Source organism: Falco cherrug, chromosome 3, assembly GCF_023634085.1.
Source record: "Falco cherrug isolate bFalChe1 chromosome 3, bFalChe1.pri, whole genome shotgun sequence".
NCBI lineage: Eukaryota > Metazoa > Chordata > Aves > Falconiformes > Falconidae > Falco > Falco cherrug.
This window is the reverse complement of record NC_073699.1, coordinates 110,638,526-110,665,371: the sequence shown is the minus strand read 5'-3', so window position 1 is coordinate 110,665,371 and position 26,846 is coordinate 110,638,526. Positions and strand designations below refer to the sequence as shown.

The following is a 26,846-nucleotide window of genomic DNA, read 5'->3' as shown; positions in this document are numbered from 1 at the left end:
GATTTGAACGTAACTGAAGCGAACAAAACCACCGAAGAGAGCTTCAATAAGTGCAATCAGCCATCAAATGCCAGAATAACTTCAAACACTGTAGCATTTTCACAATGAACCAATTCCCCCAGTCTTCTCCTTTTAACTCCAGAAGTTACTGTTACAATCCTTCCTCATCAGAGCGGCCTGGGTGGGGAAGGGGGGAGGAAATCGGTACCACTCACGAAGATTTTCCAGTAGGTTGAGGTTTATGTAGTTTCAACTCAGGTGCAAAACCATACACCTCTACAAGAAATTTAGATAAAAACATACAAGTAGCTTTGTTTATGACCAACCTGTTTTCAAATAGTGCTGTTCCTGCACCATACACTGCAGCACCTTGAAGGATTTTAACTGTTGCCCTCACATTTTTCTACACTTGGCAAAGCTTTAGCTTGAACACGCATTAGCAGAAGCACTTGTCTACCAGCAGGATCAAACCCGGTCAGAAATCAACTTACCAAGCAAATTAACTCCAGTATATTTAGCTGAGAACAAGCCTTAGAGACTGGACTGCCTATTTGATAAGATTTATATAAACTGCTATTACCCACTTTCTTGATAAAGAGCTGCCCACCATCACTGCTCCATGCAGTAGACAGGTTCTCTATTGCTGAGAAGGAGCTTAAACACTCCTGCTACATTTCTGTGCATAGTTTTCCCAATGAGGCATCATGTATTTAAAATGTGCTGTGCATTAGTAGTTAGTTTTGTACATATTTTATTTATTTGTGACACCAAAGATGACAAAGTCAGTGAAACTAACTGGATGTAATACTGAAATGACAGATTATGAGAAACTGAGGTGAAGCTGCTAAGACCAGACACATGAATATTGGACAGGATTTTACGACACTGTGTTAAAATCCTTTCCTTCAGGAAAAGAAAGAAAAACATTAGATACTTTGTTTTCCCATTCATTAACTCCACCTTTTGATCTCAAGCCATCTTCTTGACACTACTGAAACATCACAATTTCTACCTTTAAAGAACGTGCAAGCTTAAAAGGGATTATATTTAGCTTCGTTTTTCATGTCTGGAGAGTCAGGACTTTGCCACGGTGTATGAAGGACAAAACAAATGGGTTCAGACTGAAAAGAGTGGCTGCAAAATAAATTTCCCAATAATCCAAGAAAAGCCTGTGAAAAGGAACTAAGCATTAGCAATATTTTAACCTTGGCAGTAGGGTTTTTCAGGAGTTTCAGAACAGATGCTATGTTTGGATATACATCAACAATCCATTATAAAACTATTACTGTACCTGCTTTGACCTCTTCACCTTCGGCAGGTTTGCTTTTGGGAGGAGTTTCCCGGGAAGAAGAATTCATCGAGCGGCGGATTGGCATTGTGTCGTCTTCAACTTTCTATAAAAAGCATTTGAAAATCATTACAGATACTGGAAAGAATCAGGTAGTTTTTAAAATGGGATTAAAGTAAATCAAAGTAGCATATGGAGAAATATTCTGGTTACATTCGGATTTTTCAGAATTTTAAGACAGTAATCCTCAAACCAGCTTCTTTGAAACATACTAGCAGAGGAGAGTTTCACATTTTACACTTATAAAAGAAGTAACTTTTCAATTCCAAATTAAATGAGATGAGCATTTGAGGATTTTGACAAATACAACATCTCAGGGAAAGGAGGGCTGGGGAAGGAGAGTGCCTACAGGATTTATTAGGCTCCCAACCGAGTTTCCTACAAGCAGGGGAGAAAGAGTACTAAGTAACCTTCAGCAGGACTGATCCAAGGGCAAGCTTGGAGAATGGGTCAGCCTCTACCTCACTTAACTTGTCTGTGTGAATCAGCTGAGCTCCCATTAAGCGTGGACGCACCTTATGATGCACGGGTTCAGCTTCAGACAGATCAGTCGCCATTAAAATTAATTTCTAGCCCCAAGTGCAGCTAACACTGTGGAGCCCCAGGTTTTAACCCCAAGGACCTTTTCCTAATGGTTTTCACAGTGCAGTGAGGAGTCAACCTAAAGTACAGAAAAGATGTGGTGTGAAAATTAACAAAACAAAACATCTACGTCCATGTATCTAACAAACTCAATATTAAAAAGAAAAGAACGATAAATGACTTACAGCTTATGACTAACATAACTGAGAATCAAGACTTGCATTCAACAAAGATGCTAAAACACATATGCAAACTTGAGTGCTATGGATGTAGCAGAAATAGTAAAGGTATAAGCCAGACCTGCAGCCTGCTCCATTAAAACATATCTGAAAGAATAAAAAGGCTTTTTAAATTAACAGAAAGCGTTAATGAGAAGCAAACATTGCACTGTGCCTAAAGGCACTGAGGTAACTAGTCAGTCACTGACTTTAGGTAAAAGCAGGAGCTGATACATTGATCCAGCTTCTATCGCCTAAAGAATCAAACCAATAAATTTATGTTAGGGAGAAAACACATACATTGGGGATCCGAACCACGCCTCTCCCAAACTAAACCCCATGCAATTGATAGAAATGAAGGAGTCCCTGAAGAAGAAAACAGCCATCAAACCAGCAGTCTCCACACCTTCTACAAAATAAACGTAAGCTTTACAAAACTTTTCCTCCAAATGCATGCACTGTCACGGGTACCAAATGGATTAAGCTTAGTTTAACCCTCATCAAGGCTCACCCCTTACTGCCATTATACTTCCATAGTCTTTCTTACCTGCTGCCCATCTGCCTGCGTCAGTCTCTCCTAAGGAGAGGTGCACCACTATGTCCACCACAAAACAGAGAGTCTACTTGCTCATTCACTCCCTCTTCTCAGCACCCCCTTTAAAAACCTCAGAAGCAAAGCCTCACCTCCAGCCACCAGGGTTGGACCCATTCTTGCCCATTCCACCCAAAGATCAAGCTCCAGGCTGCTCTCTTGTCTTCCTTAAAGAGAAATAGCCAAATACTCCCAATTTCTACCTATTCTGGATGTTTTTGTTTGCTCGGATGAGAAGGCAGGCACTTACCATAAATCTCCACTTTTAACAGGCACTTCCCCAGCCTGAGTATTCTCCTCTTGAATGGAGACCTAACATCATTCCTGGCACTGTTTTCAAGATGACTTTCACCAGTTTCAGCACTTTGCACTGCATTCTCCATTGCAGGGATGGATGCTCCGTACATCACACCAATACTGTCTCATTTACTCCATATTCTTGCCCCAAAATACAGTGCTTTCATTACTCAGCAGTGGGGGCTCCTAATCTATTGGAGGGATTCTCTTTACCTCAGTTATTTTCCCAGGCAAACCAAAATCCAGCTAGTCTGCACAGAGTACTTTTTGTTAAGCCTCCAAGCTGTGTCAAGTAGTTTCCGTTCAGAAACCAGTGGCAGTGAAAGAAGAGCCAAGGGGTACACAATACGATGGTTCACAAGGACTGGCGATTCAAGAGGCTACACCCCTGTATCTACAAGGCCTCCCCCCCCCAGATAATAAACTGATAAATTAATAAATTAAATCCACTGCTGCTGCAGGTGGGGTGCAGTGTCACATCAGGTGCACACACACCTATGGTACAAGTGACCAAGAGACTTTCTGTTTAGTCTGCTAGCAGGAGGACTAGACATGTTGCTTGGCAGCATTTCCATGGGAGATGCTCTAAAAAACATTCATCTAGTGGGCCACCTTCGAAATGCAGCACTTCTGACAGCTAAAGGCAGTCAATCTGCTTCTGCAACTTTTCCTTTGACACGGAACAGTCATTCTGAAAAACGAGAGTGAACTAGTCCCGTCTTCAGCACCAGTAAAAGCAAATGAGTAGTAACAGTGCCAGATGTTTTCTTCTGAGATAAAACAGAAAAATCAAAACACACTACACACCAAAACCAAAATAAATGAGATGAATGAAGCTTCTCATGAAATTTCAGGATGGGAAAAAATACTAATGGCCAAATAGAACAGATGAACTATATAGCCCAGCACTTATTTTTTGGCCTATTTTAAGGGACTTTCCTCCCTCAAGTGTGACAAGTAGAGGAAAAATGAAAATTTTTGCCAGGCTTCAGCTCAGTATGAAATATTTTTTCTAGTAAGCATGGCCTGCAGCCCTTTAAAAAAATCCCAGCATTTTGAAGTGATTCCTAGAATCACCAGTTTCAGATCCATCCTCAGGGAAATGAGTTGGGGGCTACAAAGGATGATTTCCCTGGGATTACTAACACACATATACAAGCATGGACTGTGGCTGACCTGGTCATGGGTCTTTTTTATTTTTAAACTGTGTGACCTGCATGTCACATGAATGAAAACACAGTACTCCCAACTTTTGACTTAGAATTCCCCAAGTTCTAAAAAAACAAACCCCTGTGTTTAGATCACAGTATAAACTATTTGAGTCTCTTTGCTCTCAAGAGTGAAACTTAATGGAGCACGATTTGTAACTTCAGTCTCTACAATACACGCAAATAAGCTATCACCCAGCAGAAATTCAGAAGGATCCAAACAGGAGCTTGTTGATTCCCTCTGCATTCCCACATGTGGATCACCTCCTGCTCAAAAGGCCAAGATGATCAAAGAGGCAGGAGGATAATCTCCTCTTCATTTCCAAGCATCAGTATTCTCAAGGGGTGAAGCAGCACCTTCTGAAAGCATCACAGCTCAAGGACTGCTTTTGCTTAGCCTATTTCTTTCCATAGAGGGATCAAAAAGTAGTTTTCTGGACTGGGTGTGAAATGTCAACTATGAACAGGCAGGCCTGAATTCAGTTTTTCAAAAAGATAAAGCAAAAGACTAGAAAGTTTCGTGACAGCAATGCAGAAAACTCTTGTGCCCCCGTCCAAATTGGTATTTGCAAACTTATTTATTCCGTACATTTATTTAACGGAAAAATCAAGTCCCCCAAACCAACTGTTACCTGGACACTGTATTTCATGTACGGCACACCAAGACATCTTTAAATGTGTACCACAGCTACAATTGCAAGCATCACTCTTAATAATAAACAACTGAAAAGTAATAACTGTATTTCACATTTACACAAATGTCAAATGAACAAATACTGTGCTTAGAAAGTGGGAAGAGGCCATAAATGGAGGATGCAGGTTTTCAAGGTGGTTGTTGGGTAACTCATGTACATTCAAATTTGATCGATTGTTTGAAAAGAATAATCCCATCAGCAACGAATCAAACATCAAGGTACTAACCTTTACAAAAAGTTGCTTGAAAGTACAGATAGTAAGTCCTCACACAGCTACTCACACTCATTTTCCTACGGGTTATTTGAACTGCAGGTTCCCCTACTATTACGAACATTTCAAAGCTGGTAATTCAGCAAGGAGCTGAAGAGCAACAAACCACCCTAACTTTCTGGATTTCTAGATAAGCGGGAATGGTTGACAGCATCCAGTCTCCCAGTTCAGGGAGTGGCCACTAATGGAAGATCCAGTCAAAGATACAAGTAGCTTGCCATGAACTATTAGGAAAAGCTATAGTAATTTCCTCTTGAGCTATCAGCACGTTGTTAGGAAAAAAAACCCAAAAAACACCAAAAGGGAAGGGTTCAGTTGAGACACACACATTTTGGGTAATACTTCAGAAGAGTGAAGCTCCCCAACAATGTAACAGACAAGTGTAAAAAAGTGGGGAAAAAAAAATATGTTAATTTGAGGCATAGTTTGGCTGACTCCTTGAATTTCTGCTGGCTGTAATATTTTCCAGCTTATCTCAGACTTCAATCTCATTTGAGGGAAAATATTTCAGGACAAAAATCAGGTCTCTAATATGGCAAGCCAACCGTCAGGCTGGTGGAAATACCAAGTCACAAGGACTCAGGGTAGGGTGCACAGGCTGAATGGACTGAAAACAAATATGCAATGGAAAAATGAGAAAGCATATCCAATCCTGTGCTGTTAAGGGTGTCCACTTACTGTTACACAACACGTACACTGGTGATTGATGTGCTCTTAGACATGACTTGGGATACAGTACACAACGTGGGTCTAGAAATAAGGTCAAAAAAAGGTAGAAAAACACTCATGTTATTGCAGATTTGAAGCCAGGGTGTCATGGGATACAAAACCACCGACCTTACAAGCAACGCAAACAAGAATGAATGTTTATTATCAGAAAGGCTTAAAAAGCAAAGTAACCAGATTTCAAAACCAGGCTATTTACTATCATGCAATTATCTATTACTATATAATGCTGTCTGGAGCAGAAGAGCATTTAAATGTCTCAGAAGCTGCAGAAAAAATGCACGAGAAACGTTAATATTTTTGCAAATCCAAATCAAACCTGTCAAAACATCCCCTTCTAAATTGCAAGCTGGCCAGTGCCTTCAAGGCTTCTGGCCCCCTGAAATCCTCCAAGCTCTTCCCTAGAAATCCAGCTCAGGTAGAATATACATTACCAAAACCCTGGATATCTATGTTGTCACAGAATATATCATCTAGCAACACCTTTTATCCAAATTTGGTTTACAGTGTATCTGTTAAAAGTTCTCAGCTGACTGTCACAGCCTGCTTCACAAAGATGTTCTAGCATTTACTGATCTCCCTTTTGTTCTTGAAGTTAATCAAGACAACAGGCAGCTTGGTGAAGTCAGACCAGTAGTATTTAGTCATTTAAAACTGCCTAAAAGCGTGCAGAGCACTAAAACATCTTACTGAACACAGAACACGAGTCAGTTCCCACTTCTAATCTTTATTTGGCAACCTGCTCAGAAATTCACTCCCATTTCACATCTGGCCGAGTGTTACTTCACAACTGGCATTCCCATCACTTTTTCTGCCATTCAACAAGTTTCATGCTAACTCTGTCCCAATCCTTATGGCCACCACACTGCATCAATTTCCTGGGAGGTGTCCTACTTCAGCAGACTTTTCAATTGCATGTGTCCTGATTAAGCTACAAGGGCTGTGTTGGCAACTTGCTTGTGATTGAGTCTCCCAGAGATCTGTTACAGGCTATCTGAGCCCGGCGCTGCTACAAGCATTATAAACCATCCTGTTTCAATTAAAGAAGAACAGTGGTCCAACACAAAGATCCAATAGCTCACCACTTGCCAGGCAAGAATTTCTTTGGCTTGACTAGTGTTACAATTTCTATTTCCATCCATCCCTTCCTTATTGAGCATTAAGGAGGAGAATGACAATTCCCAAGTACGTTAGGGTTCAGGGGAGCACCGTGAAATCTTTCACACTTCTAGTACCCAAAACAAATGCATTCCCACATACGGAGACCCAACGGAGAGTTTTTCTAAGTCAAAAGATATATTTTCATTTCAGGGCAGCATTGAATTTGGACCTCTGACTCCAAATGCCACAAACGCAACCTGACTTACACCTTGCCTACCTGTTGACTTTTGCAGAGCAAAGCAAAAATTAAATACTGCCCTTCTGCACACACAGATGCTGCTTTCACTGGAAAAAAAAAAAAAAAGCCACGTTACTACAGTGAGATTGATGCTCTGCCTCCCCACCTGGGACTGAGCTCAGCACCTCGTCTCTGTTAGGGTACAATACCAGCAACTTAAAGTCAGCTCAATCTCAACAGATGTTTATTAAAACAGAAGTAACAACCCATACCTCACCTCTACTATTCTTCACCACCAAGAATGCCAGCTCAATATAAAAAAACACTACACAGACCTATACAGAAGACAGGAACAGCAGATCATTTCTGTGGCCTCGATTATCTTAATTTCCTATACACAGGAGTTTTTGTTCATACCCCCAAACACACAGCCAAAGCAAGGTAGCATGCAGCTTAAACTATGTCACCATCATACCTAGAAACTCACAAAAACTTCAGCTAAGGGATTAATACGAAGCAGAATTTCTGCTTGCATAGCTGTCTAAAAATAATCCCTCTCTGCACGGATGCTCAAGATTGCAAGTGCAACAACCTCTGTGGGACAACAGTTTTTGTGAACAATTTTTGGCTAGTATGGTCCTTGATCCAATTCTCCATGTGCTGCACTGACACAAGCTGCTAAGGAATGAACTAGTCCGTATGAGTGTGCGCAGGTTCAGCTTTAAGTTTAGAACAGGTTTAGGTCACAAACTTCAAAACTACTCCAACATAAAAATCCACTGCTGAAAATTTCACAGCCTTGGATGAAATAACTTAATTCCAGGATCCAACATTATGAATTTTGACAAACCACTGACACTCGAATGAAAATTTAGGCCACTAACATTACATACCAGGGTACAAACCTTTTATAAGCCATATCCTCCTTGCTTAGATGGATTAAATTTAAAACCACTACATAAACCCTCCTCTCAAAATTATTACTTATCCAGCCGTCACTTATTATTCTGTAGTACAAAACTATACAATGATGAAAGCTATGACTTCCTTGCAGTCTACATAAAATCTACTCACATCTCACTTTAGAGTCCATCAGTATGTTAAACTTGTTTTATTCCCTCTCATGGAAGTTAAAATCCTCAGAGCGCCCTGGGTCACTTGTAACAAAACACTGACAAAAGATTCACACATCGGTTTCTGTTGAAAGGAAAAACACAAGGCAAAAAGATATTCTGAAGACAAAAATAATTCAAGCAGCTACCACATGAGGGAATGCATTAAAAAGCTGATTTAATTAGGAGGCACACACAGGTAAAAGGGAGAAAGACTGCAAAAGCCAGTAAAAGTTTTCAAAGCATATACACCGAGATCTTCCCTCCAAGAGAAGTTATATGTATTTCCACCCCCCTCCCATTCCTCAGTTCCAAGCAAATCCTTGGAAATCAGCTCCTTGGAAAATCCACCTTGTCCACCAGTCTCTTTTTAAGTCTCTCCTGAGGAAGGTAAATGCTCACCTGCCCGGACCATCAAAAGACCTCCATTCTTTAATTGAAGAGACGCTCACCAGCAATATCTTCCTCTCCTCTCACTCCCACTACACACGCTGTCCTCACATGGATGAGCTTAGTAGCGTGACATTGTTTATAAACATCAGTATTCTGAACCTTTCCGGCCTCAGTAAGACAGCTGCCTGCCAAAGACTGCGGGCCAACTATTTCTCGAAGATCCTAAAAATACTATTTATGGTAAAAATAAACAAACAAACACAAAGTCGCATGCTTGGAAATCAGAATGCACTGTTACTCAAAAGGCCTGATAAGAACTGAGAAGTGACAGGCTTGTTAACCAGAAACAATTCAATGGCTGAGCAGGACTCCTAAAAAGTGAAATACCTGTGAAATACCACAGATATGAGCAAACCCTCAGTCTCTGCAACACTGTAAAAGGAGTGAACACACCCACAACCCCACATTATTTAACTTTTCCTGAGCAGTCCCCTGTGATTATGAAAACAGTTAGCATACAGACGGGAATGTTTGTTCTGCACAGCTGTCCTCAGGCACTGTAAGCTGGTGGAGCCCCCCTGGCCTGGCAAGAGCTACACCTGTTTACCACCAGCTAAGATTTTGGTTTGCTGCTCCTCCTCTCCTTAAGTCTTTGCAAGATTTTAACTGGAAAGCCACAATTGAGAGCAGCAAGGAGGATAACAAACCCAGAATGGAAGCCCCTCTGGAACAGTCCCATCCAGGCTAGAATTCAACAGCCTTCTCTACAGAGAAGTACTGCAATAAGGGGAGGAGGGCAATTAACATTCTTTAACCAGGCTGTGACTACCAGGGGGTCTCGGGGAGGAACTCAGAGGTGCCCAAGAGTCTCACACTTAAGTCCCCATCCTCCTCCAGCAGCACCGAGAGGGACCAAGGGCTTTTTTTTGGAAGCAGAGCCACAGCCAAGCCTCAGACAGAGGTTTCCCTCGGGTAGCAGCCCTTCTCCGGCCTCTGAGGTGTGTCTGCGGAGGAGAAAAACCCAAAAACAAACCCGCAACCAAAAGGCGGGAAGGCTGCGGCGGGAGCCGAGCCACTTCCTCAGTGAATAAATCGCGATTATTTACCGTGCCGCACCCCTGTAGGCCCTCCCGCCACAGACCTCCCCCCCGCGGCACACCGCCGGTGCGGGCCCGGTGTGAGCGGGACGGCAGCGGCCGTTTTGAGGCCCGCACCGCCTTTGTGAGAGCCGCCGGGCCCCGCACCCCGCCAGGCCCCGCCGCGGCGCCCGCACCTCCCGGGCCCAGCGGCACCGAGGGCCGGGGCCGCCTCCCCGGGCCTGCACGGGGGGAGCGCGGCGCACCGCGGGCCTCCCCAGCTGTAAGACCGGGGGAGAGGGGGGGAAGGCAGGCCGCGCAGCCCACCGCGACAGCACGCCCTGTACACCCGGAGCGTCGCGACTCGTCACGACAGCCCCCGCGCGCCTCCCCAGGCCTGTCGGGGAGGAGGCGCGGCGCTGAGGTGAGTTCCCGGGCTCCTCCGGCGGCCGCGCCAGGCCGCCGCCGCGCCTCACACGCACCACCCCACGGCCTGCCGGGCGCGGCCCCCGTGGAGGCGCCGCGGGCGGACGGGTCGGGGGGGGGACTCACCAGCAGGTCCGGCGGACACAAAGCGGCCCCTCTAATGGCGGCGGCGGCGGGGGGAGAACCGGCGGGGGGGGTGGGGTGGGGGGGGCCGGGGCAAAGGGGCGGGGGTGGAGCCTCATGGGGGTGTGGCCGCGGCGCGCGGTGGGGGGGCGGGCCGCGGCGGCGCCGCCGGCCAATGGGAGGCCGCGGGCATTTTTCGAACGCAGGTCCCCTCCCCCCCTCCGCCTCCACGTCGCGCGGGAGGGGGGGGGGGGGAAGGAGGCAGCGCGCGCATGCGCGGTGCCCTCCCGCCCCGTCCCGCCCCGCGGCCCTTCCCGCGCTGCAAAACACAACGGCGAGGCGGGGGCGCGGCGCGCGCGCCCCTAGCTGAGGCGATTCCCGCCGCCGCCCGCTGAGGGCGCTGAGGGGGCGGGAGCCGCCGCCGCCCGGGCCGCCCCTGTCGGAACCGGGCACTTTGGTTCTGCGGCGTCGCAGCCCTGCATCTTCGCCTCCTCCCGCCGTTTGCCATGTTTCCACTGCCTTCCCTTCGTTTTGCCTCAGCCTCTTGTTCTTTACCCCCCGTCGCTCTCATGAGGTAATTTACCCGATTATGCTAGCTCCATCCCTGAGATCTGGTTGCAAGCTGGAAATTTTCTGTCAAAACATGCTAACAAGTCCTCACTTGCGGCCAGGGTCCCTTTTCAGTCTGCCTTCACTTCGTTACCTCAGCCGCCTGAGGTGAGGATTATCGTTGCAAGGCAGAGCAGAGGCGTGACCCACGCTGGTATTTTCACCATCATGGTTATTTCAGGTCTACGAAGAAGTACACTTGAAAGCTAATGAACACAACCTCTTTCTGTGTACCTCTTGCTCTGCTCTTGCTCCAAGTTTGTTGTTTTTTCGTTGGCTAGGGCTGCGGATGTGTTGGGTTTTGGTTTGGGTTTTTATCTCTTCCCTCAAATCCCTGTCCTTTCCCTTCACTTGAGTTTAAGGTACAACTCCTCAATTCCTTTCCCTACCTATTCCTATTTTCCTTTCTGCTTACTACAAACTGTCTCCAAATAAGCCACAGAACTTTTCACCTCTAGTCTCTTGCCCAAGCAGTTTCTTTGCTTTGTTTTCTGCACATAATCCTTACTCGTGTGCTGCCAACCTCTCTCTCCCGTCAAATTTTTACAATTTGAAGGCTGTATGGGCACTACTGCATTTATTTGGGCACTTCTATCCCTCCTGGGGATGGGAAGCCCCTCTGTGAGCACTTCCAGGAGCACTTACATCATTCAAAGCACTGTGGGGAGGTGTCTTGTTTCTGCAAGTGTACCTTGACTGTTTCTTGTCTAAGATTTTTCCCGCTTGCACCCCCACCTTAGGTGGCTGCTCTAATGGCATACTACGCCTGAGACCGTCGCTTTTCAAAGCCCAGCTGTCGTGACCAAGGCCTGGTCCTCCTCAGTGTCGTCTCCTCCACTCCAGATTATCTCTGCGATGCTTTGCTTTCGTACAGTCCTTTGTCTCCTGCGCTGAACAGCCCTGCAAGTGCCTTAGCCAGATGGCTCCACTTTGCTAAACATTCCTGTCTTGCTTGTGAGTGCGAAACAAGGACCCTGCAACTGCAGAAAAAATGTGTTCTTTGGCCTTTCTCCCCCTTGCAGTGCCTCTCTGGCAGGAGGGGAGGGACTGGAAGGTGGAGAAGAGGGGAGAGGGAAGAGGGAATGTGCTCCTTTACTGCCAGCTTTTAAGACAGCAAAAAGGAAAAGATGAAATCACCCCAGCTGCCCTCCCCTCGCTCACTGCAAGCCTTTGTGCAAAACCCCAGCACCTGCGTTGCCCGAGCCACAGAGCTACACTGAGATGGAAGTGGAGAAAAGCTTTTGTTGTCTCCTTCCCCATTTTTTATCTCAAAATCCACCCCAGAGGGGAGCTGCTGGCCCTGCACATTCCTCAACAGCTAAATGCCTGCCTGACCATGGTGGGCTCTTGCGAAAATACCACGTCTGCGGAAGGCAGCTGCATCCTGCTGCTCCATCTCCTCTGCCCTGTTTTTTGGTCAGGCGTGTGTCATTTGTGTCCTCCTCCCTGTTCCCTCACCACTGCACACTGTGTGTGACAAGTGACAGGAGCAAAGTTGTGGGAAATGGTGACCCAGCACAGGAGGAAAGAATGGTGCAGGACAAGGAAATTCATTGCCATGGAGTCTTACTTCAGCATGGGGCTTGCTGTCACAGTTAATCTGTGATTGTGCAGAGCACTATCATCATCATCAAGTACTTTTAGTAAGTACTAAGCATTTTCAGCACCTTTCCTGCCCTCCCAGGTGCCATGCACTAGTAGGATTCCAAGTGGTTCGTGGATTTTTCCGCCCCCCCCCCCCCCCCCCCGCCAAACCATTCAATTTGATTACATCTTTCTGCAGCCCTACAGCTTTTACATATTTGCCTACAGCTTTGGGTTTTGACTGTACAGTGCAGCTTGCAGTTTAAACCCGATCATTTAGACTTACTGTTATTGTTCCCAAGTAGAAGCTGTATGATTTACATGGCAAGAGATTTACCGTTTCCACTCTGTATCCAGAACCACGCCACGTGTTCTTGTTCTTCTGCTAGAAACATGAAACCTGTTGTGCTTCATTTAAAATACATTTGATCACAGAAGCACCATTCCAGGGGCTACCCTGTTTAACTTTTGTACCCTACACTGACTTGTATTTTCCTGATTTTGACATTTTTTACTTAAAGTGAATGCTTTTTATTTAATAACCACTGCTCCTGTGTTGCTTAAGAGCTACCTGCCGCAAAACACAAAAGGATTATTACCTTTGTCACACTGCGCATCTCATATTCTGAAATCAGCTTCTGCAGATATGTTCTTGATCCTTCTCGCTGAGTGAGCGGTCTTTATCACCAAGTTCTGTTTTAATATTGGCCTGCAGCTCCAAACTTCGGCTGATTATATTATGCCTTGCCTCTGGAATTGTCACTCCAAGTTTTTGGAGAACGTTTTGCTTTTCCATTTTTACCTCAACCTTTGCATTTGTTCTAGAAAGCCTTCTAATACAGTTTTGGCCCTCAGTCCACCTGGATCAGGGAAAATATGAGCCGTTTTCCATGTCATCCCATGTCTAGCGGCCAGCAGGCTGGGGAGCTCCTTCCTGTTGCTTCGCTCTTTCATCCCTAAAGCTTCACATCCTGCTGCTGCTGCTTCTTCAGCTTCTTGTGCTTTGAAAATCAAATCAAGTATTCCCTGAGAAGCTTCTTACATTTAGGTGTGACTATCCCTGAACATGTATCCATGGGGGATTATTTTGGTTTAATGGGATCACTGGAGCAGCACCCTTGCTCTTCTGCCTTGAAGCTTCTGTTCAGCCGTGGGAGAGCTGGGCCATGAGGGGACAGTTGCTGCTGTTTTCAGCTTGACCTGGTTCCAAGTTCAACTATCCCATAACCACCATGGAACCAAAACATTTAATTAATGTGGGTCTCCCACTTCCCACTTGTAGAGCTGCACACAAACTTCTAGGGGACTTTCTGTGCCTGCAGTACACAAGTATGAAGTGGTAAAGGCAGCAGTGTCACCCTTCCCGCAGTCCCCCACACAACTTATGTCTTTATACTTGAGCTGCTTTTGGCTTCTGGTTTTTTTTTTTTTCCTTTTTACATCTCTGTTAGAAACATGGACTTCTGGAAGAGATGAGGTGATGTCCTTTAACTGCCATTTTCCACTTTGTTGCTGGTTCACTTTACCAAAGACACATGTCTAACGATCACTGGAACAACTTACAGTGCTCTTCTAATTCATACTTACTTTTTTTCAGCAGCAGCCTTGCTGTCAGCCCTGTAGTTCCTATAATTCTGTGCAAAAATCACTCCTTTTCTGCTTTCAACTCAAAAATGCATATTGCCTGCCACTTTGTGGCCTTCCAGGCATCACCTTTGATCTCTTCATTCAGTATCAGCTTCCTAAGAATTTGTTCTCCATGCTTTTCCCAGAGTCACCCTATACCACCTCCCAGATGATCTCTGTTGCTGCTCCTCTAACCCTACCCCTCAAGGCTAACCTGGTTAAGTTTATCTTTTCAAACCACTTCCCCTTTTCCCAGTATCCCATTTATCTGCGTGCTCTCAAACCCACCAATCCATTTTTATGTCGGTTCCTAGCAAGTGAATAAAAATATGTTTAAATATACCAAAGTCTGCTTCATTCTGGAGCAAATTATGACAGAAATGCAACTGGAGCTGACAGAAATTTGGAGCAGGAAAATGTTGCGGACCAAGCAGCTTCCACAGGCTGCTGCTTTTCTAGAGACACTGATCTGAAATAGATCCTTATTGCTAACGAGGCAGATGCTGTCGTCACTGGGAGACCAGTGGCTGGAAGTTGTGATTCTTCTACAGCACTTTTGGCATTCCAGTAAAGATTTATTTTACCCAATGCAGGCAAGTGGAAATGATAGCTTCTCTAAGCAAGGAGAAGCTGAAGTCCACCAGCTCAGCGTTTCACACTGGGACAACACACCTCTCCCAACAGCCGCATGTCCCTGCAGTTAACATCTGGCAGTGAGAATGTGCTAAATTCTCTTGCTCTCCGAGCCAAACACCATTTCAGGTTAAAGCTGGTAAATAACAGGCTGCAGCACAAAGCACGCAGCAGCCGCTCCCCTCGCCCGGGCAGGTAATAACATTACTGTCACACCGCCCAGCTGGGATGCTTTTGCAGCCTCACAAGTTCATTTTGGCAGCTGTGCGTGCACTGTAAGCCCCTGTGATCAGTGGCATGCTCAATGCGGTCAGCAGCCTGGCTGGCCTCTGGCCTCTGCACCAGTCCTGCAGCCGTAAGACAGCAGTGCCATGCCAGTGAGCCTTGCTGGGAAGACAGACAACCTTCAGGTCGAGCAGGAATTTAAAGGATTTTTGGCGATGGCTCTTGCTTGAAGTGTAAGGTCAGCTCTAGTGCTGGCTGGCTCGTCTATCTGTTGGAAATCCTGTTGGCTGGCTTTTCTTTGAGACGTGTCAGCCATGGCTCAGGCTCCTGCTCAAAATATCCACCTTGTGATGTTGGAGGAGGCCTGAAGAGTCAGATGTGTTTCCTTGGAGGACAGGTAAAACCCTTGCCTTCCGTTCTGCAGAGAAGGCGTGTGAAATTTCTAGCATTTGACGATGACTGTGTATGAGAACACCCAAAGCAGGGCTGTGCAGCAGGAGAACAGAGCCATGCACTGCACTGATCACCATGAATCCACACCGTGGTGGTGCTGCAACCCTGCGGAGTGCTGAAGAGACCGAGCACCCGCTCCCTTCTCACACCAGCTGTTTTTGGTGAAGTACACTGTTTCTTCCCAGCACACTTGCACACAAACAGGAGGTGGCTGGGACTGACAGATTATTCGCTTTAGGCAGTCTTTAATGGCACAGAGTATCTGCACTGGGCATTATTTCAGAGCAGCTTATTCTGCAACAGTGTAATGACTGATTTTACTTTACAGGTGAGACCCGAAGGTACTGGTGGCATTCACTGAGGTGATCTTCTCAGCTCCCTTCCAGCTGTCCTTTGCCATGCTGTGATAAACCACTTCTAACAGTGCTCTGCTCCACATTCTCTAATGCTCTGTACACTGCCAGCTTACTAAAACTCTGCTTCATGACAGCATTTGCCATTAACCCTTGCAGGGGACTGCAACAGGACAACCAAGCATGCAAAAGCCAGGCTTTACCATTCTCTTTGCTCACTCAGTAACACAAAGATTTCCTAACTGAAAGCATCGATTGTCTTCCCCGAGCCCAGTCTCCTCTTTCCAATTTGTAACCACAGCACAACCATCCCTGCAGCTGGGACAGCAACTGCATGCCTGGACAAATTCCCTTTGGAAAGTACTGAATGGAGGGGGAGCTAGTTTTATTTCTGTTGCCATTTCAGTGCAATTTAGCAGCTGGAAAAGAGGAAGAGAAACTGGTGCCACATGACCAAAGCTTTCCATGGATCACAGTCCAGGCATCCCTACAGCAGCATTTAAATAAGCTGCAGTTATTTCAGCAAACCACAGTTCCATGGTGGTTACCAAAGGTGGCAAGCAGAGCACCTTGGAAAACACAAGGGTAGACAGCTTTAAGTTTCTTTAGATATCAGCAGGGATTTGGTCACACTGCTGGAAGCCAAGTGGGTTGATCAATCTGTTGCTGCAGCTCCTTGCCAATCACCATGGGTTTCCTGCAATGGCTCCTCATCGGTTATCTATCCACAGAGCTGGGCTGGGAGACAGGCAGCCAAGCAGGACCCTCTGGGCTGAAGCCGCCTCATCCCCAAGCTCCATCCTATGGTTGTTGCAGCTTGCACATGGCCCCCAGGCTACATCAAACTGTTGCTTGGAGTTTCTATCGGCGTGCAGTGTCTCATGCAAGCCTCCAGGTTGGCACCTCATTAAAAGAAAAGCGGCATGTGAAGAGCTCACGCTCCTGCTGACGCTGCTTGGCTGGAGATGCTGCACCACTTGCCTAGGATCAGGTAGCAGCAGCAGAGGGCCAGCATCTTCCAAAGAGCAGAAAGGCCAAGCTCTCCCTGCCAGACCAACTGCATACAGCGGAAGCTCAGGGCACTTGCCAGCCCAAACATCTGATGGCTTCATCCCCACGTAGCGCACGGCAGCCCTGACCCAACTCCTACCACGTGGCATCTCGCCCCTGACCTGCGGCCAACAGGCAACTTGCCAGAAGGCAGTTCAGCACCTCAAGGCCAAGGGTGCTGGATCCAAGTATTCTAGGAGGGTCTGATTCTGAGCTTACTGCCCCCAAAGCTAAACCCTCTCACATCTGTGAAACAAATCAAGTGAGTAGTGCCAGGGGCATGGCTGTAATAGCTTCTTTGCTCCACAACGAATGCTTCTGACAAGGCAACCAGCTTCAGGTCCCTCCGTCTGTAAAAATGACTCATGCTGGAATGAAACACAGCAGGAACAAGCACAGCCGCCCCTTTGGCAATGAGATGCTGACATCTGCAACTGGTTTTAAACATTTTCAGGATGCTCAGCGAGTTAATGGGACTTTTTTAGAGGCCTTGTTTCTCCTTCATCAGAAAAAATGGTCTATAGGGTTGGAACAGAAAGCTCTGTGGGTCGCAGAAATGCAGCAAAGACCAGTGTAACTTACTACTGGCTTAAACCCGCCTTGTGCACACTAAAAACCATCTCTGCAGAGGAATCCCTTCTCCCAAGCCTCTCCTGCCGCATGGCCTCTTTGGCTACCAGCTCCTGCCCCAGGGAGGGCTGATCCCAGGCAAAAGATTTTTCCACACACCAAGGCCTGCTCCTGCACTCGAGGTTTCCTGAGAAAATACGGTTAAAACCTGAACACATTAACACAAGCAGACAGAGGGCAACGTCTGGTGTCGGTGTATTCCCTGACCTCACTCACAGAAATGGCCAATCCCTTTCTGAAAACACTTTCCTAGAAAGAAACCAGCCTTAGGCAGACACCTGGCCTGGAAATTTGCTGCTTGACTGCTTCAAGTTTGGGGATGTTTTCAGCAATACAGAGAAATGGGTGTAAGTGATGCACTTGCTGCTCCTTGCCCATGCGTTTGATAGTGTGCACTGCCTCAGCACAAGAAGGGCTCCCAGCAGTGGAAATGGCTTCTAATATAGCTCCTTCCTGCCAAGCTGCATTAGCTCCCTGCCACATTCATGAGCCTGCCCAGAAAATGTGTTTAAATGCCTTACAGGGAGGAAAAAAACCCCACCAAAACCCCAACATACTCAAAACCGTTAGTATCCTTGGTGAAAATTTGCTGTCTTCCCCGTTTAGATTTTGCTGTAGTATTCGGTAGGAGTAACCACAGCTCACCTCTCCTCACATAAAACGAGGCTCCCACAAATCACATTCCCACAGGAATCTTTTAATTGATTATCCCCTTTTTCTGTTTCATGTCTCTCTTAGTTTTTTGTATTTTAATACCACTCAGGAGGAGACGTGCTGCAAAGATCTTCTGGGACCACGGGCCACATCCTGAGGAGCTACAACAGCCTGCAAACCTGTGCTGATCTCGAAGCCAACTGAAAAGCAACCACAGCTCAGTACCATTACCAGCAGCAAGTGGCACAGAGCAAACAGCAGGAGGGGAGCAGAGTTTTGGTCCGAGACTGGTGTCAGATATGCTCCTTGCGGTGACGTTTGTGGGAAGCTGAACCTCAAGGTAACACAACCACAGCTGGAGACCTCAAGATCTCATGCATAAACTGCTCGCAGTGCTCCACATGCAGCTTAACTGATCTAGCTTCAGAAAAGACACAGCTTGCCTAGTGCAAAACCACCTTTTCAGAACCTTTGGGTAATTCTGAAAAAAAACCACCATCCCCAACAAAAAACCAAACCAAACACCCACCAACTTAAAACCTCTGTGAACTCCCTTCCTGGCATTTGTAGGACACTAACAGGGCAAGTCCTCACACCCTTGAAACATTTAATGTTAAAGGCTTAAACAAGGAGGAGAGACTTTCTCATCTCTCCTCTACCACACACTCACCATTCCCATTCCCTCCAGCCAGTAGTTTTCCAACTCTTTCAGCCAAAAGATTCAAGCTCCCCAAACAAATTTTTCTGCCCTGACACACTCTGATTCACATGGCTGTTCAAAGGCTCTGCAGCAACTTCTTCCTTTCCGATTCAAGGCAATCAATAAATAAATCACAGTCCTTGCGCCACATGGCTCTGCTGCCGCAACACTCATGTTCCCAGCCAGGGCCTGACACTGCCCATCCTCAGAAGAAATTCATCAGGTGCACACACTGACTTGGCAAATATTTGGCCTCATTTACATACAAACTCACATCTGTTTAATTCAACTATGTAACTGCTACAAACCATCATGTACCCACTCATGTTCCCGCTCAGAAATTACTTTTGCAAGAAGAGAACCAACACAACCTTCTGCAGAAGTTTAACGCGCAGACCTTGAGACTCACTGCGTGGGTTTTTCCATGCAGATGAGCCTTTCTGAGATCTTGAGAGTGCCTGTCACCAAAACTGCTGGGCCCAACTGCAAGGCCAGGAGGGGAAGAGGACGAGGAGTTGCTGGATGTCATACAGATACATACATATGCATATAGTAAGGGTGAGAATTTTTTTTTTAAACAAAATCTCAGAGAAAAGTGTTTTATTGTTACTAAAAAAAACCCCCAAACAATGCTGTAGTGTTTTAGGCCATGGATTCTCTAGCTCAGATTCATGGCGTGGAACACGTTAACAGGGAAAATGTCTCAGGGACATCTCCCCTCCAGCCACAACCAGGCTCCCTCCTCCCTTCCCCCTGGTGATCAAATAACATCCTTATGCAAGTACAGCAATTGTTTACATGTAAAAGATTAGGAAAGTATGTAATGTATTTGTAGCCTTTTTTTGTTTTGTTTGTTTTTCCTTTTTTTTTTTTTTTTTTTTTTTAAAAAAAAAGTGATTTAGCAGCTGGAAAGAAAAAGACAGCATCATGTGAGCAGCTAGTGCTGCACAGACCACCAGCAAATGCTCCACAGGTTACTCGTGGTCCACGGACCACAGTTCACAAACTACATTTCAGGGCTTCACAAACTTTGCAGAATGTGTTATGGTAGATGCTTCTTCACAGTGAGAGCCAGCAGGTCATCTTTGGTTGTTGAAGAGAGACACACAAGAGACTTAATGTACTCAGCAGCAGCTCAGTTTGGAGGACTGCGTGGCATCGAGGCGCGGCCGAGGTCCCTTTGGGTACACAGAAAACACGTGCTCTGAACTGCAACTGCAAAGTGACTGCTGTTCATCTGTACCCAGACTCCACTCGGACTTCAGACGCCACCACAGGACGGGCAGAGCTGGGAAGAGCACCACAATGCTTGTTCCACCTCTTAACTCGTGTTGGGCGCTTTTTTTTTCTACCCGTCTTTGGGTTCCTTAGGCACAGCAAGGCAACCGGCAGATGCAAAGGGCAGTGGCAGCAGAAGCTGGGCAGCAACGGACACGCAAGCCGCGGTGAAGGGATGTCGCTTCTCTGCTTGAGCGGCTGCTACCTCCAGAGCTACCAGGGTCCCCAGTCCCCAGGATGATGCCACTGATCCAAGTCACATGAGAGACATTGCAGCTGCACAGCTGGAAAAAAAAGGAGCTGGGATCGGGCACCAACTGCCCCCGGGGTCATCTCCCAGCCTGACCAAACACACCTACATGGTACAGCAGCCCAGCCAGCTGCTCCTTGGCCATTAAGTTCTCTCTGCAGAAAAGGTCTCCCAAGCAGCAACCCCAACCCCCCCCCCCTTTTTTTTTTTTTTTGCAACAATTGCTCTCACCCCTCTTTTTTTTTTGGTAGACACACATACATACACACACTATATGTACACAATTTGGAACCGAGGATCTACACAATGAAAAGGAAGCCAGCACCGCTCAGAGATGGTGCACACATTCAGCAGCTGTCAAAAGGAGAAGTCGTTTTACTTTCTTTTAAACTTGCAATGTTTGTCTTTATTTTGTTCTTTATATTTTGAAAGTGAAAAGAAATAGTATTGAGTCAATTTCTTTTTTTCTTTTTTTTTTTTTTTTTTTTTTAAATATTTGTTCTATGTATTTACAAGCCTTAAAGTTGCTCTAAAGGTTCTGAAAGTATCACTAGTACTTTTTCCCCAGGGTAGCACTGTTTTGAATGAGTTATTTTCGGAGCACTCTGGTCCGCAGCGGTTTTCTCAAATGCATTTCCTTCCGTTCCAAGGTTATGTAAGTTTTGATTACTATTTTCTTTTTAAATTTCTGAAGCAAGCTGAGAGGCAGGCAGAAAAAATCTGATGACAATTAAAAAGAAAAAAATTGATCTCTTCCTCACCTAGCTTACCCCAACCCCCTTGAAAGTTTTGTCTATTTATCATGCTTTGAAACAAAACTGAGGTGCATATGAAGGGGAGGGAAATTTATTTCTCTGCTTTTGTTCTATTATACAATTTGTTTACAGAAACTGCAAATTTAAAAATTACACTGGCATTTGCAGTCCTTTAATAAATTAAAAGTTTTAAACTTCTTTTTTTTCCTAAACAGATTTGTTTTGCTTTGTGTTTTTGTAAGTATGAGTCCTTGTTTAAAAGAAAAAAAAAAGATTAAAACAGAAAATATTTTCTATAAATAATACATGTATTTTGGTTTAGTGCTCCCGCCCTCAGGTTTGAAGTTTACTTTTTTTTCAAGTACCTTTTTTCCTCAATGATCACCTTTGTGTTTATCTATTTTTACCTCTCCCACTCGTGCATGTGTGGGGGAAGGGGGGGTCTGCGCGAGAATTGGCCTTGCTGCACTGTGATTGGCGAAGACGTGAAACTTTTTAAAAAAATACTTAAATTGTTTCTTTTTTTTTTCTCTGTATTTTAAGTTTTAATTATCCTCCGATTCTTCTTCGGCCTCCCGTAGCCACGTGAAGAATGCTGTGACAGATTTTAGCGCTACTCCTTTCCCGTTCTGCTCTGCTGGGTCCTTGCTGCTTTCCCACTTGTAGAAGGCATCCTCTGATATTACCTCCTCATCATACAGGCAATCAAAAAACATCCGCAACAAATCTGCAATAATGGAATCATGGGAGAGAACATCTGTTAGCACTGTGCAGTTTAAGTCAGCAGACAAAGACGCAGTTATGGATAAGGGGATTAACGTGACCTTTAATGCAAGAGATGCAGATACAAGGAAAAGGAAGGTCTGTTACTGAGTTACTGCTTCCTGGCTGGTTACACACAGGTGAGAGGGAAAACAGGTCCCTCTGATGCCATCGGATAACACATGCTCGCAGAAAAGGGAAAGCTGGGAAAGCAGCCATGGGAACGTATTATTTAGAGATTGGCCAGCAAGCAGAATCCACAGCAGCTCATCCTCCTCTCGCTGGACCACGCAACCTGGCAGCCTGGCTCCTCTCCAACACCTAATTTTTGCAGCTCAGTGGGAGGGATAATGAATGACTAGCACCCTAAAGCTAAGGATGGTCAAGTCATATCTTTTTGGGCACTCTCCAACTGTGTGCTGCAGACTCCCCGGGAATCCCTGTTTTTCTGGCAACTCCCTCGCCTCTTCCAACAACAGTTTTCTGCAGTGTCTCTGGGACAAGACTCATCAGTTGCCCCACTCATTTTATCCCCTCCAAGTCCACTGACACCTGTGGTGCAGCAATGCAATTACAACGTCCAATGCTCCCATGTGTCTAGGTACTGTAAACTCAATAGATTATTTTTAACTGTTCTTTTTATCAACAGGGGTTTGTCCTTCCTGCTGCATAGCGGCTTACAGGAGCAACCAAGAGAAGACTCAGTCTCTGGCCAAGGATATGGGGACTTGCACTGCTCTAACAGCTGGAATCTGGACAAGCAGGAACCACTGTACGCTGTTTTCTCTCATCTGTTACGTACAAAGGTAAGGAAAAGCACATGCTCTTCCAGTCTCTACCACTAAATTTCACTCTTGCAGGAACCACCTTTCTTTATACTGTCAGGGTTCAAATCCCCAGCACAGAGGCAATACTTACTAGGAGGCTGATCAAGTTTTACTATTGATGCTTGTAGTGCATAAAGTGCTTGAAGTTCCTTCTCTGTGTCTGAGTCTAGGTACTTGAGTAAGATCGGCACTCGCTGTTTGATAACAGCAGTGTCCACACGGAAGCTAGAAGAGTCCGCTGCAGGGAAGAGAAACAACCAGGATCAGCTTTAGTACACAGCAGCAGGGGTGGATCTTTTATCACCTTTATTTATTCAAAAAATCACAAGGAAATCACAGATAGAGGTTTGCTTGGGGAGAAAAGAGGATGAGAGACAACAGGAAGTATTTCTGATCAATGGCTTTTTTTGGAAGACTTGGTTCTTCCAGTTCCCCAAATTCAACCAGTACCAGCAGCAACCCTGGCCCTAACCAGCCTGCTGACATATGCAGAATTACAACCTTTGCGGAGCAAATTGTTGTGTTTCCACAGGCAACTGGATGCCCAAAGTGTGTACAGTGGCTAGGGCTGAAATTTCAGTTATATAGAAGGTTTTTAGAAAATTGTATCTCCCCCCCCCCCAAAAAAAAAGGCAGAAACAGAATCATAAACTGGAAATGACATAGCAAGTCAGGAATGTAGGAAAAATATGCATAAGCAGTCCATCAGCAGCATAGATAAATTATTCAGTAGCTTTTAACTAAGTAAGGACCCCCACCCCCCGGTTAGAAGCAAGGTCAAAACGTAAACAGTAAGATGATGTTCCTGATACACATCAGGGAACCCTTAAACATTTGTAATCAAATCCTGTGTCGTTTCGCCATTGACACTAGGTGGCATCAGAAAGGTTCCGTACTCAGGGAGAAGAAAGGAGCTGGGCTGCCTTTCCCCTCCCAACAAGATGAAGTTCAGACCATTCTCTCCACCAAGCAGCGTGACTTTTACAGCTAAGAGCAGAACCAACTGCTTTACAAGCGCAATTTTTTGCCTTGCCAGATGCCAACAGTAAAATTAAAGAAAACAAAGTGAGCTGACCAGATGTTTCTGGCTGCAATGCTTTACTCAAGCCCCCCTGAGGGCCGGAGGCTCACACATCTGACTTGGGAACCCACCCTTTCCTCCATTTCCAGACGACTGCCCTACATTCAAGTAATCCACATGAACTGTCTTTCCAAAACTGCAACTTTGGACATAAAACTATTAACAAGACAGAGATGCAGGCTGGCTTCTCTTCTGCAACCCACTCTTCCAACTTGCACGTGGCAACCTGCGATGGTAGAGCACCCACGCATACTTGCTGACATGGGAGTGGAAATGCTAATTATCTTAATAACGTCTAGCGCATTTCCACCGTCACTAGAGAAAAAAAAAAAAAAAAACCAACGAACAATCTGGCATTACTCAGTCCAAAGCGTCTGCTCACGCAAGGTCAGTGGGACGCACTAGGGCCTGGAGAACACCGTAACTGGCAAAGTGCCTGGCTGTTGCAGGGGGAACGGACATCCTTTTTGCAGGGCAAGTGTCTTAGTGTGTGATAAAATATAGCCTTGGGGGAGGGAAAAGCGATATAAACCTGAAAAATATGAAATAATTCTTTATACATTTGGTTTGTGTGGTGTTTACATTGCAAGTTACTCACCTATAATAGCTGCTTTACAAACTGCTGTCATTAAAGCTCTAAGGAATGTAGGTGAACTCATCTGGCTTTCATCTAGATTAGCCTGAAATCAAGAGTAAATGGACCGGTTAAAAACACGCTGCTGTGTGAAAGCAACTGCTTCCAAACTCCACCACTGAATCTGGCAGCGAGTTCAAGTACAGCAAAAGCTGCTGCAGCAGAAATCCAGCTCAGCCCTCTGCAAATACTCAGCTTCCCCACTCCTTGAAACTAGCTCAGGTAGTTCAACACCCAACAACAGTTCTCATGCGATCGATTCACCATTTAACTACTCTCACAACTAGTCATTTGTCTTGAGAAACAAACCAACCCAACCACACTTGGCTTTTGCAATGCCCTTAGACATTTTCTAAGAGTTTTGGGCTTTTTCAAGAAATTTTACAGCATGCTCCTTGGGTGGAGATTTCTTTGTAGAATTTGCTTTGTAGAAGAAATTCAGAGAATGGCTATGTAACTTGTCCAAGACTACAAAGAGCCTATGGGTGTCCCCAGATTTTCAGTGCTGCTTTTGTTCCACTCTCAACTTCCCTAACGGCAGAAGAAAAAATGGCATTTCTAACACTTTTGCTCTAGCAACAGAAATAAATGAAGCTGACCAAGATTTAGCTGTAAGCACAGATCTAAATGAATCAGGCTGGGTATAATTTCAGACACTAGATTAAATATCTGGCTTGAAGGATGCAGTCAGAGACAAGAGGGCAAAAGATCAGTGGGTTGACACGGCCTCTTTTTTTTTTTCCTTTTTCTTTATTTTCTCTTACAGTGCCTGGCCCAATGCACTGGAAAAGGTACATGTCCCCTCCGTGACTGCCCTGGACAGTTTTGCACCATGACAGGGCATGCGGCTGGGCAGGGGAGAATTCGCATAGGTCATGGTGCAAAAAGCAACACAAAGCTTTTATCCTATATTTTGGGAAGCAAGAATGTAGCAGCGTGCTTGGTCTAGAATGTACTAAGCAGCCAGAAGCAGCATATTCAGTGTCAGAAAGTCTACAATATTTAAAAGGCAGTTACACAGTTGTATGTTAACATGGCTACAATTCTTTCTTCCTAAAGGTTACTATGAAATAATGTGACTGATGATATTTTAGATTTTAATTCTTCCGATGCATTGATTGCACAGACCTAATCATCTTACCACCCTATGCCTAGGGAGGAGCCTGCAGAGATGCTCCTTTAAAACAGAAAATATTTACAAAAGCAGTTAATGAGCTGTGCACAGGGAGGGTGAAAACAGTCTTTGTACCTCTACCCAGTCAAAGATTTGTTCATCATTCGCTTTGTCCTCAACAATGAGTTTTTCTAGCTGCTTGTTCAGCTCTTCCGCAGAGAGTTCTTTCTCTGAAAGTGCTTCTGAGGAACTGGAACAGTCGGACTCCGTGAAGTCCAACTTCTGCAACATTAGAAGCGATAATGAGAATTAGTTAAATATACTTTCCTATGCTGAATTATACCAAATTGAGGCAGCAAGCTACACTTCAATCTGCTTTCTGGCATCTTTCAACCACTGAGTTATCATTACAATGATTTATATACTTTCTCTGTTCCAAAGATTATAAAGCATTTTACAAACATGTGGGAACTACATTACCCAGCAAAGACAACCAGGCATCTCAAAGCAACTCCAGTCCTGCACAATACGAGCAAGCACAAAATAAAGCGCATGTTGCTCAACTGAAACGACGGGGAGCTGGAATGCAATTACCAAAGCTGGCATTCACTCAAAGAAATTGCAGCTAACGCCCCAATTCATTGCAAAACGCGACAGAGGATCTACAGTCCCCTCACCAAGCCCCAGGCCTCAGTAATCCATTTCATTTCCTGCAGCGCAGCACTTCTTAAGTGCTAAAACAGAGCAGTGGACCACTCGGTGCTCCAAAGAGAAACCTCCAGCTTCTTCCTCAGGAGCACCACCAGCCAGGGCTGCAAGGTACCCCCATCAGCCCCAGTTCCTCTTGGTTGTGAAACCCTCCAGGATCATAAAGCAAGGTGGGATGAGTGAATAATTGCTACCATTTATTCCGACCCTTCTGCAGATTGTCTGTCTTTGCTGCAAAACTCATTCTCGAGTTCATTCCCTGCAGATGCAATGATGGACCTCTTACAAGAAGCCAGCTGATGGGAGACATGTACCTGGGACAGGAAGGGACAAGTCCGTCCTAGCCTTTCAGAAAGGAGGTGCTGAATTAATCTAACCCCAACTTGGCGAGGGAGATGCTTCACCCCATATCCCATAGCAGCTGTACAGAAGAATGGGATGGAAAAGGAGGAACAAAAGGGATGTAGGGCCAAAAACCAGTGTGCCAAAATCATTAAGCAAGTGCTTGCTCTGA

At 45.5% G+C, this 26,846-nt stretch overlaps 2 protein-coding genes and 1 long non-coding RNA gene across 44 annotated transcripts in view; 1 reads left to right on the top strand and 2 right to left on the bottom strand.

The window, feature by feature from the left end:
- The window catches only part of HP1BP3 (heterochromatin protein 1 binding protein 3), a 22,297-nt gene extending 11,813 nt beyond the window's left edge, over positions 1-10,484 (bottom strand). For 3 of the 10 annotated variants that reach the window (XM_055706434.1, XM_055706439.1, XM_055706440.1), the window contains exons 1-7: positions 10,410-10,480; positions 8,791-9,012; positions 8,351-8,473; positions 7,316-7,383; positions 5,907-5,961; positions 1,864-2,009; positions 1,292-1,394 (exon numbers count right to left, since the gene is read on the bottom strand). In XM_055706434.1, the coding sequence (XP_055562409.1) occupies positions 1,292-1,394; positions 1,864-1,905 (145 nt within the window). In that variant the 5' untranslated portion in view covers positions 1,906-2,009; positions 5,907-5,961; positions 7,316-7,383; ... (1 more) ...; positions 8,791-9,012; positions 10,410-10,480. Of the gene's footprint in view, positions 1-1,291; positions 1,395-1,863; positions 2,010-2,115; positions 5,872-5,906; positions 5,962-7,315; positions 7,384-8,350; positions 8,474-8,790; positions 9,013-10,409 lie in introns of those variants that run through there. The other 7 variants (XM_055706432.1, XM_055706436.1, XM_055706433.1 and 4 more) reach the window with 7 other exon arrangements.
- On the top strand, positions 9,705-26,846 carry LOC106631075 (uncharacterized). Of its 6 annotated transcripts, none has more exons than XR_008731603.1 (5): positions 9,705-10,281; positions 18,333-18,563; positions 19,354-19,481; positions 22,618-22,774; positions 26,066-26,846. It is a non-coding gene; the product is annotated as an uncharacterized LOC106631075 (long non-coding RNA). The 6 variants fall into 6 exon arrangements; XR_008731601.1 differs by having other exon boundaries at positions 18,333-19,481; positions 26,066-26,502; positions 26,598-26,846; XR_008731604.1 differs by adding an exon at positions 15,865-15,898 and having other exon boundaries at positions 18,333-19,481.
- The window catches only part of EIF4G3 (eukaryotic translation initiation factor 4 gamma 3), a 148,313-nt gene continuing 141,277 nt past the window's right edge, over positions 19,811-26,846 (bottom strand). For all 28 annotated transcript variants that reach the window (XM_055706392.1, XM_055706393.1, XM_055706395.1 and 25 more), the window contains 4 exons: positions 25,760-25,906; positions 24,475-24,556; positions 22,887-23,033; positions 19,811-21,933 (listed from right to left, as the gene is read on the bottom strand). In XM_055706392.1, coding sequence (XP_055562367.1) covers positions 21,752-21,933; positions 22,887-23,033; positions 24,475-24,556; positions 25,760-25,906 — 558 coding nt within the window. In that variant the 3' untranslated portion in view covers positions 19,811-21,751. The remainder of the gene's footprint in view (positions 21,934-22,886; positions 23,034-24,474; positions 24,557-25,759; positions 25,907-26,846) is intronic.